The sequence below is a fragment of the Pyrus communis genome, chromosome 6 (assembly GCF_963583255.1).
Source record: "Pyrus communis chromosome 6, drPyrComm1.1, whole genome shotgun sequence".
Classification (NCBI taxonomy): domain Eukaryota; kingdom Viridiplantae; phylum Streptophyta; class Magnoliopsida; order Rosales; family Rosaceae; genus Pyrus; species Pyrus communis.
The window spans coordinates 29,814,737-29,831,246 of record NC_084808.1 but is presented as its reverse complement, the minus strand read 5'-3'; the positions used below and the strand labels follow the sequence as shown (position 1 = coordinate 29,831,246).

Below are 16,510 nucleotides of genomic sequence, written 5' to 3'. Positions count from 1 at the left end.
ACTGTTTTTGCTTGTTGATACTTGACAAAACTAGGGCCGACCATCCCATATAAGGTCATCATCTTCCGCTACTCCTATTTCTATCTCTAGCCTTGGGTCAGTGAAATATTTACTAGCTAAGCCTAAGCTAGGGTTTTACTTCTCCTCTTCTCTTGGATCCTCGTTAATATATTGGGTTTCCTCTTCTTTACTTGTATTGTTCACACACTTTACACATTATATACACACACGTCAATTCAAGTTTCCCCCTTCTTTTATTTCTTTCGACTCTCTTCACTTTTTGGAATGTTTGATTCTTTTGTATCATCGGCTATCTCATATTCCTTGTGTTAAAACTATATTTTAACTAAAAGCTTTCACTAAAACGTGCGCTAATACACAATTTGTATGTTATTTTACACACTTTCTTTTTAAAAACAACCAACGTAATAAAAAAGAGAATTCAAATAGAGAAATCTGAGTGTTAAGTGAAAGCACTCTGTTAACCAATTACTTGCTTTGCTCTACTATTACTTCTCTTAGGTAGGTACAGGCGTGGTAATTCGTAAGTCACCATATTTCCACCCTTTTATGTCTTCCTGCCAATTCAAAGATGAAAAGTGAAAAGGAATGGTCCACGTACAAATAAAATACGATGAGCACATATTACATTATTTTACACTCACTCACTTCGCGAGAACAAAAGGCACACGAACATGTTTTAAAAAGTTTCATCTAAGAACCTCTTAGAACAAGTTTAACTAAAAAGACGATCCACTAAAGCTCACTTCATTGTAATCTATACTATATATACCTTTCTTCAAATACTATATAGTTCATGAACTTGAATTTAAGCATATATTCAAAAGAAAAAAAAAAAAACCAGAGAAAAAGGAGCTAGGGACCACATATTGTAATTAATAAACTGTTCAGCAGACATTGGGTCCAAAACCCACAAAACCATTGGCTCCATCAAATGAGATTTGGATGCCCTCTTGCTGGATGTTGCCTATTATGGAAAGTCCGGAGGCCGAAGGAGCAAATGCAAAGCAAAAAGTCCCCTTCTCGTCCACCGGAATCAGAAAATTGCTCGCCGGAAGCGTCAGGATGGGCCCACCCGAAAAATAAAACGACACGGTCGGCACCCGAACCGACACGAAGCCGTTCAGGTCATAGCATGTGTCAAAGATGGACACTCCCGACGACAGCCGAGGGAGGCTGGCCGTCTGCTGAAGAAAGGTATCGCGGAAGGCCTCGTAAGCCAACGTCGGGAACCTTGTCACGGCGGTGCCCGTGTCCATCACAACCCCTCCGTACCCCATCTCGGTTTGCCGGAATACGTCTCCGGATATGGGCACCCGCATCCCTCCAACTCCAAGGCCCGCCAGCCCCACAAAATACAAACTCGGGGCCCGCGGGTTCCGGATCAGCGGGACCCATGCAGCACCCACGGGCATCGCCCCACGACCGAACTCCAGGGACCCTCCTCCTCCTCCGCCGACTGCGTTAGTACTTGTAGTACCAGAGCGGCCGCCACGGCTGACCAAACAATAAGTGAAGGCACCTCCGGTCAGGCCGGCGAGCTGACCAACAAATGACATGGCCCCACCTCCAAGGCCCAAGAGACCAGCAGCTCCCACAAACATGCCGCGATTCATGTGGCCGCAGCCGATGGCGACGTTTCGGACGAGGGCGCGTCCCAAGGTAAGAGTTTCGAGGGCAAGCGTGCCCTGGGTGTAGGATCCGTCGCCGTAGGAGGCCTTGTAGAGGCATCGACCGGAGTGGCAACCGGGGTTCTGGAGGCTGCCGCAGAGGGAGGAGGCACAGGAGACGCCAGAATACGAAGCAGAGCGGGCGGGGTCAAAGATGGGGTCGGACTGGTGGTAACAATGGGTGCAAGGCTGGCACTGAACCCACACGATGTCACTGCCGGAGTCAATCACCATGTATTGGCTTCGTGGTGGGCTACCCACTCCGATCCTCACGAAGTATTCTCCACTCCCTTGCTCCATACCTGACACCACCCCCGACCCAAAATCCAACGACTCTAACTCTGAGTCTGAGTAGTTGAGGAGGCGCCGTGTGAGGCTAGCAAACCTTTTGGCATCCCTTTTCATGCGTGCGCGGAAAAGGTGGCTATGGGAAGTATGGCTGCCTTCATTCCCATTCCTGTTTGAATATTGCGACGACATCTTATCCCTGTGGACCACCTTCAACTTCCATTTTCCGACTCCTGATCCGCCATTAGTGCTTCTTTCATATTCTTCATGATCTATATCATCTTCATCATCATCATCATTTAATTTGCTGCCGGTGGTGGTGCTGCTGGTGACGTTGTATGCAGCCCTAGGTGCCCTGTTATTACTTTGAATTGCCGTGATTGTTTCCTTGACGTTCAGCTCTTGAAACTCAGGGTACGTAGGGGAAGTAGTTGTAGTATTGGTGATGGTGGTGGCCGCGGCGCAGCTGCTAATTAGGAGGAGAAGAGCAGCCACCGATAGCAGTAGTAATCGTGCTTCTGCTACCTTCACGCGTACGGCTACCATGGCTTGTCTTTAATTAATTGCTTGAGAAGAGTCAAATTAACTAAGCCTGCTCTTAACTCCTACGTGCTACTCATTTTAATAAGCTATTCCTTGCTTGAAAGTTGGGTTTGAAATAGTAGGGAGATGGGATGTGGGATTATTTGGTTTGGTTTTGTATATATAATGGCATATATATAGGTGACGCTAGAAAGTCTATTTACCTGAAGAGTAATGTTAGGGAGATTAAATTTATAAACTAAATTTGCAAACTAAATAATGTGTCATCAATAGGAAATGAGCACATTTATCAACATTTAAGTAATAATCCAATCATCAACTTTCATGCTATTTAGTTTACAAAATTTAATCTCCCTAGCATCACTCTTACTTGAATCATGTTTTGTGGATTATATAGTGAATGTTGATGGTTTGATTCCTTCTTTAAATCAATCGACACATCATGTGGTTTATAAAATGGGAGTTTTAACGAAACACTCCTAGTACTGTTTACTTTAACAAAAAATGACATTTTTACTCAAAAAAGTTACTCCTGAAACTATTCATTTACAACACATTTTTGTCCTTTTGATTAAAACTCAAAGTTTTCAAGTTATTTTTGTTAGTTTTCTCTTATAAAATATGATCTAAAAACATAATCTCCCTAACATTTTCATATAGATGTATAGAGAAAAAAGGTGAGGTGGAATAATTGGGTTATCCCATTTGTGCATGATCGATGGGGTCGATTCTATTTTGTTTTAATATTATTAATTGATGGCATGAGAGGGAATTCCACTATCTTGACTCTTGGGTTAATTGAGGTTAGCTAGTAGCTATAGCTACCTTTATTCAGCTTTACTTTCTCAATTCTTTATCCTTTTGGGTTAATTGAGTGATAGCTTCACCGCAGGATGCCATCCATCAAGCTTTAATTGATGTATAACAGGCGGCTAAAAGGATCGAATGAAAGTTTAAGAATGTTTAAAATCAGCAGCAAAGCTCATTGTAGTATATGTGTAGATTTAGGTTTTGGTGTTTGATTTGGTCCGTGAGAGAATGGCAACGCGAAGAAGACTCACCACTTTACCATGATGCATTGGCAATTTTGGCTGAATTCCATTATTTACTAGTCCCAAATTAAATTTTAAGATTTTAGGTGTTTTCTGTGTTTTGTTATTTCTTTAATTTGTTTTCTATTTGTACTCCTAAAAGGTGCACGTCTAAGAGGCCCTATATAAGCAACCATTAGTGGGAAAAAGTTGTATCGTATCATTCAATCAATAAACTTGAAGTTTTTTCATTTATTAGTGAGTTCCATATTACTAATTAATTATGGCTTATTTCGTTCGATTTCCACGTTATGTTCATTCATGGACATGTAGGATATATATTTTTTCCGGAAAAAGAAGGGAAAGCGACAGAAAATAAATAAAATTTAAACAAATTAAATGAAGAATGAAAACAATGCTTTCTTTATTTTGTCAAAAAGAACGGAAACAATTCTATTTTACATATTTTTGACAAATAATATGATATTGTATCACAAGAGTAACACTCTCACAATAAAGATGCATCATCCCAATTGAGTATCTTAATTGCTACAAATATTTATTTTCCTCGCATATATAATTATATATAGTTAGCCTTTTCCATAAGCTTTAGATAGACACTATTGTTGAAGCTTTAAAAAGGTGATGTTATGGAAATCATTTATTTAAATAATGTTTTATAAACTATATGACGTGCTTTTTAATGACTGAATTATTATCTAAATATTGATTAACTTGCATATTTATTTATTGATAACACATTATATGGTTTACAAATATGAAATAAAAATTTAATCTACTTCTCATTACTCGCTTAAAAAATGTGAGAGAATTATAAACAACAGAATTTCTATGATGTATAATGTACTCCGTAGTGTTAGCCTTTTCATAGGTAGGTATGCACTATTATATTATGTTTCTTTTAACACAATCACAGATTACATGTTATTATTAAGCATTTATGTGTGTGTATATATATATATATATATATACACACGCGCGCGCTCGCCCAGGCTACATGTAAAATGTATAGGATGAATAGGGATGCATGGATATACATACATACATATATATATCTATACTATTATTAAGAGAACCATCTTTGTTAACTTTTTGTCACTTTTTTTCCTATTTTGCCCTCATCTTTGATGTACAATGTTGACATCAAGAGGGCAAAATAGTAATTTTATGTCTTTTGAACTTTTTGCCTTTTTTTCCTATTTTGCCCTCACTTTTGATGCACAATATTGACATAAGGAGGGCAAAATAGTAATTTTGTGTTTTTGAACTTTTTGCCTTTTTTTCTTATTTTGCCCTCACTTTTGATAGACAATATTTACAAAAAAGAGGGCAAAATAGTAATTTGCATATTTTGAGAAAATGACAATCATATCCCTATTTTACCCTCACTTTTGATACACAATATTTACATAAGATAAAAAATATGTACTTATTAAGAGAAATTGTCTTACCATCATTTTTTCATACCAGTAAGTAAAATCATGATGTTTTTTGAATAGTTTGAATGAACTGAAGAGATTGCGCTTGAGGAGAACATGGAAGGAGATGGGCGGTTGAAGAGGTTTTAATTTTGTCAATCATATCTCTATTTTTCCTATTTTACCCTCATTTTTTTAGAAAATGATAATCATATACCTATTTTTCCTATAACAAAAAAATATGCCCTTATTAAGATAAACTATCTTATCATCATTATCTCATACTCTTTTTAAAAATTTTAAAAACTAATTACATTCCTTAATAAAAAATCAAAAAAATAAAATAAAATTATTCACACAGTGTGCTGATCTTCTAGTGTGTGCCTATATAATATATATATATCATACATGTAATGATTGCAGAACATGATCAACATGCTCGCATGAGTAGGTAATTGACCACCTGGTCCAGATCCCGTAGGGCCAGGGCCCATCCATGCATGAGGACTAGCCTACACGTATACTTTTCCATCGCACGATTAACAGGCATTGGATGCACAAACAATCATGGCATTGGCATGGCTATCTCCAGGTGAAGAAATTTTTTGGGGTGATGAGAACACTATTGGTACATTACGTGTTTTTACATAAGTGATGAAAATTTTTATTTTTTAAATTATTAATTTTTTAACACACATATCTCACTATTTATATAACGATACGTGATATATCATCTCGTGTAATGATCACATTAAAAAATCTCTCCTGCAGATGGATAATCGGTGTCAATATCGAGAGAGAGAGAGAGAGAGAGAGAGAGAGAGAGAGAGAGACGTATGCTACCCTAAACCCTAATTCCTACACACATATGCATACGGTTCATTTGAACGGCATGCAAGCTTGACAAGGCATTTATTTTCCACTTTCAAGAGATCAGCTTAATTTTCTTATTTGCATACACATGTGCGATCAATAGGTACGTACGTACCTTAGAAAAGTAGAGTGCCTTTTTTTTATCAGCATTGGAAATTAACTTAGGATAAAATATAATAACAAGATATATAAAATCGCCACCACCTTCCTCCATCAATGAGTGCATTGTTCGTTTAAAAGCAAAGATTGCATATAATCCAACTTTTGTCCCTATAATGGCGGCTGAGCTCACTCTTTTGGAAGAATTCGCTACATGAATACTTTTTAGTATATATCATAATTTCATCTAATCAGATTTGAATAAATAAAAACAATATTGGAGAGATTATTTTTTAGATTAGATTTTGTAGGCCTAGAAGTTAATGATTAGATTCTTTGTTTGATTAATTAAATAAGAGATTTAATAATCAATCACCACATCATGTAGTTTATAAAATATAGTTTTAAAAATATAATATCTCTAGCATCACCTCAAAAAAAAAAAAAAAATCTAACGACGATAACTGCCTAGCTTATGGGCAATCTAGCATCAGATTAATTTCATAACCGAGCGAAGTATATTCAATTGCTTTTGGAATTAGGGCTAGAAATTCGATTGGATATGGATATATTGACAATCAACATTTTGATGTAAAGATGTACCTGGATCGATGATATACAACATAATAATCTTGATTTGTAACAATAATAGGGTTTTATTTAAAATCACTGAAAAGCAATCAAAGAGTAATGTTGTAGAACAAAATGATTCTAGCATGTCTCCACTAGGCAGTTACAGTATCGATGATATCCCACTTCCATAGCTTCTTTCCCATCCCATCCCATTCAGAGAGAGGGAGGTGGAGGTGGAGGTGGAGGTTGTGGTTTTCCAAAGAGATTAAGATAGATATAGGGAGGGTTAATTATATAATATTCAAATGAAATAATGAATTAATACGACAAGGACCAACCAAAGTAATAGCATAAAAAATTAGGAAACAAAAATAAGTGGGATGGATGAGTTGGGAGTAGAATATTTAAAGATGTGAGAGCACCATCGACAGAGACATATTCCAATAATTGTACAATTATAGCACCTAAAAGTGGTTCTTATTTTCAATTAAGTAGTCTCTGACTCTCTGTCTCTATCTGTTTTCAGGTGTCTCTCCGACTCGCACCACCACTCACCACTCACCGGATGCTATAAAACACGTAACATATACATACACTTGCTTCACATAATTATATTATTATATATGCATCAAATTAAACCGCTAGGTGGTTGTTGGGACAGTCTGGGCTGGATCAGTGAAACGGGCTGGGACTTGGGTTCGGGCTCCGACTGGGCCTGCGGGGGATGATGATCATAATCATCAAAAGATTCAAAACCAATAGAATGACAAGTGAGTTGTTGAATGAGGGCCGGCAGCTCACAAGTAACAAGGCATTGTGGATTCCAAACCATCACTTGTTCGTATCTCACCATCATCACCAGTAACGAGGCATTGTCGTCTGCTCATTTCATTTCATCGTCATTGTGGCCTGCTTGTAGATGATGGATCATCTTCACTGGTAATACTAGTACAAGCACAAGAGGATCTTCACCGGTAATACTAATACATACAAGGTATGACAACTTCCGAAAACTTGTATGAATAGAGAGAAACAAATTGTGCATAGTGTCGCAATTTGTTACAGATGATTCCACTCACAAAATTTTAGTTAGTGGCGTGGTCAGTATACCATAAATAACAATAACTTGACAACATCCGAATTACATGCTCTCTTTCGAATTGTATCACGATTTATCCGTCTGAATTTAACCTCAACGACATTAACATTCTTGAGCGCACACAGGCTTAACATCACATCTTCCTAAATTAATTCACGTATCTCTCCAATATGTTAGGCTTTGCAAGTTAAAGTTATTGCAAAGCCACCCAGAATGGTCTGCAAAGAATCAAGGTCTGCAGAGATTTGGCGGGAGCAAGAAAGGCACAGGTTAAGCAATGTAATGACTTTTCAATGCTTCCCTTCAAACAACCACGCATCAAGTTAATAAGAGGAAGATTCACCTCATTACAGACTCTTTTACAAAGGATCTTCCACCTGAGCTGCAAGAGCAAAGAATAATTATGAGCCCAACACTCAACATGCATGTGACTTCACCAAGGGTAATTAAAATACCATAACTGTAAGCCAAGACTCACGCATATTCAAGGTGGATATTCATGAATCGACGGTTTTCCTTGCTTTGTGATAGTGTTACAGAACCTTCAATGAGTTGATCTTGTTCCAGCTCAATTGGCTCATAGAAGTACAGCACAGTCTGTAATATTGATTCATTAGACGGGCCGATGAAGAGTTCACAGTAAAATATAAATGGAAGATCAGGGATAACTACAAAATACTTATCAAGTTATGATGAGACTGATGATTTTCTGTTTCCAGGAAAAAACTGAATGCCTTTTTATACTGAGCATCAAAAACCTTAACCAGGCAAGTTATCACCTAGCTGGCTAGCCAAAAGGTGTGAGTTGGAGAATTGTCAAGATACTGTACCTGTTGCCAATGCGTTGGAGGGTCCTCAGGTGCAGTGGACAGAACCAATGCTTCGTTGGGATTTGCTCGTTTCTTCCTCTGCTGACCCTCCACTGGAAGATTGTTAAAAAGCAAGGATGGTGCCTGATTATTTGTAGGAGCCAATGTAGGTCCACTGAATTCGACATCAAACCAAAATGCAAACCCATGTAGTGGAGCTGTAAATCAAGAAATAATTACAACCACAACAGCGTCTACTGAAGTAAATGAGATTAATACAATAAGAACTTCCTCCTCTAAACAAAAAAAAAAAGTTCATTCAATGCATAAACCCACACAGAGAAAAGAATTCAAGGTTATAAAAAATATGTAGTGAAAACAATAATGAGACAGAAGAACTGCAACATATAAGAGAGAGAGACCTCGCATCATTGACTTGAACTTGTAGTTTGCCGTAACAGATTCTAACTCATGATGTGTAACTGTATGGCAATCCACATGCTTAACCTACAACCAAATAGTAACAGCATGACGCCTTAGATTATATACTTTCTTCTAAAGACAAACAAAAATGACAGAGCGTCAGATCATAGTATAAAGGGCATCAGATGGAGGTGCGAGGCCGCTTAAATAGAAAAACCTCAGACACCTCCTTAATGACCTCAACTTCCCAAAACAGACATCTCAGAAGGTGTTCGAAAGAAGCATATTCACCAGAATGTTGGACCACAAGCAAAGTCAAACTATTTGTTTGACTGGGGAAAATAAATCTATAAATTGATATTAATGAGGAGCATGCATATATGAATCCAGTAGCCATAACAAGAAGGAACAAACAGTTTTCTGCCAACAAATTGTGTAAGGTCAAGGAAGTAGCTCATGCCCGAGTCATGATTACTCTACTTCACCTCAAGGTTGATTTATTGGTAGCAAAGAAAGGAAAGGAAAAAAAAAAAAATACAAACAAGAAAGCAGAAAAAGAAAACGTCCACATTTGGTGGGAAAGGTTATTACTATCAAGACAACCCATAAGTATAATGAAAACTATAAAAACACATAAAAATCTGGAACTATACTGAGAGAACTCACCACATGTGGCCATGTCAAAACATTCTCACCCACAATCGTCTCAACAGATGGCTCTTCAAATGCACATTGTTTTGCCAATGGCAACATGGCAGACACTGCAAACAAGCCAATGAAAGAAAATGATTCTGACCTCCAAGCAATAAAACTTTTCTACATTATACATGGAATGGTATTTAAATGAATGCTGATACTAAGCTCAAGTAAGGATTATCTTTAACATAAGTTTGAAAAAATGTAAAAAAGCATAAAGTTTAGGTGAGCTTCTTGATGGTCAGTTTTTTATTTCGTGAGAAGGGTCACATTCCCCACAAATACTCCTGCACCGGAGTGTAGGAGTTGTGCTCCCCTACTGCAAATTTTACTTTCACGTATTTTCAAGAGCTCCGCTTAGAATGGGTGTGACTACTGATTGTGTCCTAGCAACAATTCCATAGATGCTGGTAAAATTTGACCAAGGTTGAAAAACTAAATGAAAACAGTTAAATGGCATTAAGCATCATCTTCAAAGACCCTATAAATAACCAAATCCGGGCAAGGCATGCAATGTGTGTTATAAGTTCAAATAATCTAATGTAGTACAAATCCAATATATGGCAATAACAATTGAGATCATGTTATTATATATGATGTATACTCACTGTCAATTCCATAAACATTGCGCCAGAAATCTATGCTTTCACTGTATCTATCAGAATGTGTGATAGGTGCCATGTACAACTGCAATCATACAAACTAAAAATCAGCATGAAAAAAACAAATTCATTCATCAACAGCTGCTACATTGTACAAACTTGAGCTTGACAACGCTAAATCCCCACTACACAAGTTGATAACATACAAGGATATGAAGCCAGCACCAGTGTAACAGATTTCAGAATTAAAGATGCAGATGTGACTGTAATTGAAAGACCAAAATCAAAAAGAAAGATACCGTTGCACTTGAAGGAAGTATTAGACCTCCAGGTTTTAGCCAGCGATCTCTTGCTGTGATCACACTTCCCAGCATACTCTATAATAGGCAAAAAAAAAAAAAAAAAAAAAAAAAAAATAGAGCAAGCATGCCAACAAAAGAAATGGAAATATATCATAAAGTTGCAAACCATAAAACAGCACAAGTATACGTATTCTGAGGTACAATCCTATATCCAATACTTCACTATACAATCATGAATACAGATACGTTAACAGCTACCTCATACAGAAGCATGTAGCCCATCCATTCTGAAATTATAACATCAACCTCCTCATCAATATTGACATCCTGCAGAACTATCATTTTTAGCAATAGATATTGTTGGCTTGTAATTTGTAATTCAGATCAATAATTTGGGAAACCCAAAACAAACTCGTCAATCTCTCTCTCTCTCTCACACGCGCGCACACACACACACACAAGGAAAGTCAACAAAATTGTCTTGGTTGTACAAGCATACCTCAACTCGCCCATGTAGTACGATGACAGTTTCAGATAGATTGTTTGCTTTCACAACTTCATTTGCCTGCTTACAAATGAACGAGATTAATCCAAATTACAAAGCCAATCCTAAAGCGTCACAATTAACATATTTCATCTTCATGAGAATGAACTTTTATTTTTACCGGATACATCATGCACAAAAAGTTCAAGCTAAAGATACATATAGGTAACTTTGACTCAGGTACTTCCTCAATCAGAGCTTAAGGGTAATGAGACATTTTACATTCAAGCAAAGACACTGAGAAGATCAGAAATAAATGAATACAGAATCAAATCACATGCAGATAAAGTAAAAAACATTACTACAAGAACTTACCTGCACTGCAATGTCACTTGCATCAACAGCATATACCTGGTAGGTTGTAACAAAACACGTAAGAGAATGCTATACAGAATGTAAAACAATGCCAGGACGGGACACAACATAGAAATGACTTAACCAAACTATAAACATTAAAATCAGGGGAAGACTGTCCAGTTGTATTCAACAGATATCACATTGAAGAGAACGAGCAAAAATGGCTGTGACATATTTTGAATCAGTAGATGGAAGTAGTGATTTGACACTACCAAAACCCATAGTTAAATGAAATGCATACCATCCTTCCAAACAAATCACTTTTCCCCATGTCAAAAGGAAAATTATTGCAACTAAACACATACAATTTGGTCAATATCTTATTTGCAAATTTATGAAATATTATTGAAAAAACAGCTTACACGTTTTGCACCAGCCTGAGCACAAAATATAGAAAGAATTCCTGTGCCGCAGCCAACATCCACTACAACCTGCAAGCATCATTCAATCAAGAATATAAATGAGCAATTCACTGCAGAAACAACCCTTCTCCACAGCGTCGTGCAAACTGAGTAGATTAGGCATGTTCTGCCCATGTGAGAGTATGATTCCCCAGTATGTTAAGTTCATATGCATAAGGTATGTCTTATAAATATTACAGAAGAGGTATTTACATCCACAGAAGGCAGTACCAAATAGAATACACATCATTTCTTAACTACAATTATAGCTGCATTACTTTGCCTGCTATAGAGCTCTGGTGCTGCATGATTGCCGCCCTATAAGATTCAGTGCGTACACGGTCCTGAATGATGACAGATTGCCACATCAGTAAATAATTTATATGACGATCAAATTGGAAAAGAAAACCCTCATAGCAATGTATTTTTTCCAACGACAAAGCATAAACAGTTACCTTGAAATTTAAAACTACAAAGACAGGGAACCTTAAACAAGATATACTGATGTTATGGGCCAAATCTTTATACATGGGTTCATATTCTGATATTCATATTCGCATTCCCACTTGAGATGCATTCTCTTAAAAGACGAAAAGCAATACAAGTATCAACAATGGAATATCGCATCAAACTAATTTCGTATCCTCCGCTGCCACCGGAAAATCAAACAGCAGTAAAAACAAAATGAAACCCTAAACATTAACACTCGAGACATTTGATCGCAATCGGTTCTGGAAAACCAGATGGAAAATTAGCAAGAAAACAAAAACATATGTGCAGCAAAATGCACCTTTATCATTTCTTCGTGGATGCCGACGTGCGCGTAGGAGTGGAAATAGGCCATGTCGAAGTCCGTACAAGGCGCTCCCTGTTGTTGTTGCTGCTGCTTATTGTGCTCAGAAACCCTAAGCCCGCCAAAATTACCACCACTGCCGAAGTTGTCTCTGAGCTCACGTGACCTCGCACGTGTTCCCCGGCGAACTCTATCCCTCTGGCTCATCCCGTGTGGTTGTTGCTGCTGCTGCTGGTAGCCGTTACTGTAAGCCGGGGTCGAGTTCATAGTTTTGGTGACAACTCGCTTGCTCGCGCTCGCTCGCTCACTCCCAAACCCCAATATTCCGAGAGACCAAAATGAAAGCGCCGTTTGACGTTTTGCATTTTGCAAAGATTTTTTTTTTTTTCATTATTATTGGCATTCTAAAAATCTCATTTTACATTTCAAATTTTCTATATTTGGAAATAAAAATACATTTGTGAGAAATGTATAATGAAATTTTTAGAGTGTCAATAACACTTTTCTTTTACTATTATCTTTTGTATTGAGGGTTCCTATTTAAACCCGGCTAACTTCTAATCCTTTGGGTTAGAACCTAAAATTTAGGTTCTAAACCTTCCTTGCTCTAATTTTTGGGCTAAAAATCAATTTTGGGTTCAAACTGATCTTTGGGGTAAATTTAACCCAAGAAACTAACAATGCAAATGACCTGGGCCACTTTGGCGCGTGGACACGCCAGAAAAAGAAGGGAGTCGCAACACACTTAAGTCATCTCCAATCAACCCGGCTAAAGGGTTATAAGGCTAAAAATAGCTTGAAATAACATGAAATTCGTCTCCAACCATGGGCCCCACTAGGCCAAAAATTGGAAAACAGGCCAACGGGCTGGCCCAAATGAGCCAGCCAACCAACCCCGGTCTAGCCCAAAATTCAAAAGTAACGGTAACCTGACGGCAGCTAGCTGTTACCGTTGCGTTTGATTTTTTTTTTTTTTTTTTTGGACAAACTTTTTTAAAAAAAATATTCTAATTTTTTTCCTAGAAATACCTAAGCCATTCCTACACTATTTCTCACATAATTTTCACCATTCCATACTATCTTACCTCATTTTATTTCAATTATTCACATTCAATTCTCTTACCTCTTCCAATAATTTTTCCTTCATTTTTTTCAATGTTTTTCAGATGACCACATCTGCAATGAAAGGGAGGGCTTGGACCCGAAAAGAAGATTAAGCTCTTTGCAAGGTTTATATATGGGTCTCGGAAGATAGTGTGAAGGGGAGTTCTCAAACAAGTGAATGTGTTTGGACTCATACGTTCAAACAGTACTACGAGTTATACAGAGGCACCACTCCACCGATTTTCCGAAACCACGAGAGTTGTTATTCAAGATGGAAAAAACATCTTCATCCAAGTTTGAATAAATGGCATCAACTTAAATTGAAGTTGTTGTAGTCTTTGATATTTAAGTTGTAGTTTTTAAATTGAAGTTGTAGTCTTTAAATTTAAGTTGTAGTTTTTAAAATGAAGTAGTTGAATATTTAATTGAGGTTGTTGAATCTTTAAATTGAAGTTGTTGTAGTTTTGAATAAGTCCAAAAACCTTATTTTAATAAGATAGTTTAATTTAAGTAACTATATTAATTCAATAAAAATAAGAACTTATGTTTGGCCTATGACCATTTGACCCCCTCGGTTGGAATTTTATTTTGTCGCAGGGCCATGTTTGCCCTATCACCCTTTGCCCCATTGGTTGGAGATGATATGAAATATGGTCTGACACTGTTAATTAAAATATAATTTATTGGAGGTCTATAGTGCTAAAGGGAGCCCTCTGGCCCTCATTCGGTTGGAGATGACCTTACACACCCCAAACGTGGAACGCGCTCACCTGCCTTTAGTGTCCGACAGCGAGTGGCCCATTGTCAGGGCAGTTGTCGATCGCTTGCAGCCTACTAACAACTCTTTTTGAGATCAAACAGATGAGATTAATGGACCGTTGTTGATCCAATGGTCCATATTCAAAATTTTTCTAAAAAAATATAATTTTAATATATTAAATCCAATGGTCGAGATTCAATATGATCAAATATAACAGTAAAAAAAAAGATCTAATAGCCCAAAATTAAATCTAACACCTAAAACAATTAAAAAAATCATCTAAAACAAAGTTTACCCACAAAAAATTATTTATCGGAATCTAAATACTTTTAAATTACAATGTTCATAAAATTCCGACTGTTGGATGTAAGAGTTTCCCTAAAATCCCGACACCCATGCCATGTGGGCTTTGAATCTCATGTGTAGTAGGGGCACAAATGTATATATGTACAATTATTATAATTGTCTTGGAACAAAAAGTTGACTTAATCCAAATAAAAGGGTTAGGCTTTATCTTTTCCTTAAAGTTTGTATATTTGCTCGAAACCTATATCTCAATTGGTATTTATTACCTTCAAAAAACAAAGTCAGTTATTGACAATTTTTTAATTTTCTTAAAAAAAAAAAGATCGTAAAATTACGTTTTACAAATTAAATACAAAATGCAATTGGCTAGTAAGTTAGAAATAAAAAGGTTGGCCTCGATGCAGGCCCGAAACTGTTACCGATATTGTTTTATTCGCCAAAAGTATCAAAAGAGCCCAACAGGCAGAGCACGCCGAATCGGCAGGTGGGGTTGGAATTGGATCACGTAGGAGTGATTTTGAGTTGCCGTACCCACCAAGAATGGAAATTTGGAATGGAGTTGTTTATTTCTTTCTTTAAAAAAAACTAAATACAAAAGGTTAAACCCCAAAGGCAGAAAGGTAGGAAGGCAGAGGAAAAGGCCCCTCGGCAGAAAGGCCCTCATCCTCTATCTATCTATAAATAGTAGTAGTAATCGCGTTGGTCCGTGGTCGTATCGAAATTCGAAGGATAAAGCAATGGCGGGTGTTGTGCCTCCAGGTCCAGGTACAGGTACAGGTACTACCGCGGGAAGGGAGGCAGCGGGGAGCAAGACTCGGACTGAGAATGTGGACTACACGAACCTGCCTTGCCCCATTCCTTATGAAGAAATCCACCGCGAAGCTATCAGTTGAGTACCAATTTCTTCTTTTTTTTCTTTTTAATTTATAGTATTTATTTAAAGTTTATGACTTTATTGCTCTGTGTGTGTTTCTATAATTTTAATATAACTCCTTCGTTGGCGGGGTCAGCATCTGTTATGATTCATTGTGTGGGTTTCCGGTAATTAGCTTTGTATAGGGTGAACCGTCCAGCCGTAGATAATTATTTGAAAATCCAAGCACGTGAATTGCTCTTTTTAAACCAAACCAAGTTTAAATTTCTAGTCTTGTGATGTTGAATTGCTCATAAACGTGTTATGCTGTGATAAAAATTCATCATTGTTTTACTTTTAGTGAACTCAATCAATTCACTTCATATTTTATACTTTTCTCCGGGTCCAGTTTTTGTCAGATTATATGCTATATCGTATATGTCACTGAAACGATAGCAGCTGCAATGCACTTGATGGTCAAGAAAACTGCATATCGGCACTAGTTTTTTGACTTGCGTCTCTGAATGGCAGTGTCTTTACGACCAGAACTTTTTGAGGGAATGCGCTTTGATTTTTTCAAAGGACTCGACCACAAGTTCTCCCTTCGCCACAGGTTTTTGTTTTCTACTCTCTCAACTTTTGTTTTTGCATTCCTTCCTCATCAGTCCTTTCTATTCTTCTGCTTATTTCACTGATTGTTTTTGCATCCCATCGGTGTCTCCATGGGACCTGTGACAATTCCTCGTCTCTTAAAGGTTCCTACTGCCAACTATGAGTTTGGTGCAATTTTTATAGACCACCCAAAGGTAGGTAGCTATCGCCGTATTTACTTATCCAGAAACCTCTACTGAAAGGAGTGGAATCAATCATTCATGATTAATTTATTTTGTGTGCGTTTGTGGGGGGAAGGGGGGAAGGGGTTGG

At 37.4% G+C, this 16,510-nt stretch overlaps 2 protein-coding genes and 1 long non-coding RNA gene across 4 annotated transcripts; 1 reads left to right on the top strand and 2 right to left on the bottom strand.

Annotated features, from left to right (window-relative positions):
• Positions 1–621: 621 nt before the first annotated feature.
• LOC137738312 (protein ASPARTIC PROTEASE IN GUARD CELL 2-like) lies at positions 622–2,635 on the bottom strand. The gene has a single exon (XM_068477950.1). The coding sequence runs from the start codon at positions 2,523–2,525 to the stop codon at positions 909–911; it is 1,617 nt and encodes a 538-aa protein (XP_068334051.1). The 5' UTR covers positions 2,526–2,635; the 3' UTR covers positions 622–908.
• Positions 2,636–7,603: 4,968 nt separating this feature from the next.
• Positions 7,604–12,906, bottom strand: LOC137737286 (probable protein arginine N-methyltransferase 6). Of its 2 annotated transcripts, XM_068476727.1 has the most exons (14): positions 12,561–12,906; positions 12,049–12,114; positions 11,732–11,800; positions 11,328–11,363; positions 10,968–11,033; positions 10,727–10,795; positions 10,466–10,543; positions 10,173–10,251; positions 9,535–9,629; positions 8,868–8,952; positions 8,467–8,663; positions 8,115–8,233; positions 7,980–8,018; positions 7,604–7,871 (listed from the first exon to the last, which is right to left on the bottom strand). In XM_068476727.1, the coding sequence occupies exons 1-14, from the start codon at positions 12,828–12,830 to the stop codon at positions 7,865–7,867; spliced, it is 1,275 nt and encodes a 424-aa protein (XP_068332828.1). In that variant the 5' UTR covers positions 12,831–12,906; the 3' UTR covers positions 7,604–7,864. The 2 variants fall into 2 exon arrangements, with proteins under 2 accessions (XP_068332828.1, XP_068332829.1); XM_068476728.1 differs by having other exon boundaries at positions 7,604–8,018.
• Positions 12,907–15,466: 2,560 nt separating this feature from the next.
• Positions 15,467–16,471, top strand: LOC137738385 (uncharacterized). Its single transcript, XR_011068890.1, has 3 exons — positions 15,467–15,621; positions 16,118–16,199; positions 16,342–16,471. It is a non-coding gene; the product is annotated as an uncharacterized lncRNA (long non-coding RNA).
• The last annotated feature ends 39 nt before the right edge of the window (positions 16,472–16,510 follow it).

Coding starts and splice junctions, on each gene's coding strand:
- LOC137738312 (XM_068477950.1), bottom strand. CDS start 2,525: ATGGTAGCCGTACGCGTGAAGGTAGCAGAAGCACGATTACTACTGCTA.
- LOC137737286 (XM_068476727.1), bottom strand. CDS start 12,830: ATGAACTCGACCCCGGCTTACAGTAACGGCTACCAGCAGCAGCAGCAA. Junction 12,115..12,560: donor TCCACGAAGAAATGATAAAG/GTGCATTTTGCT, acceptor GTCATCATTCAG/GACCGTGTACGCACTGAATC. Junction 11,364..11,731: donor CTCAGGCTGGTGCAAAACGT/GTAAGCTGTTTT, acceptor ACAACCTACCAG/GTATATGCTGTTGATGCAAG.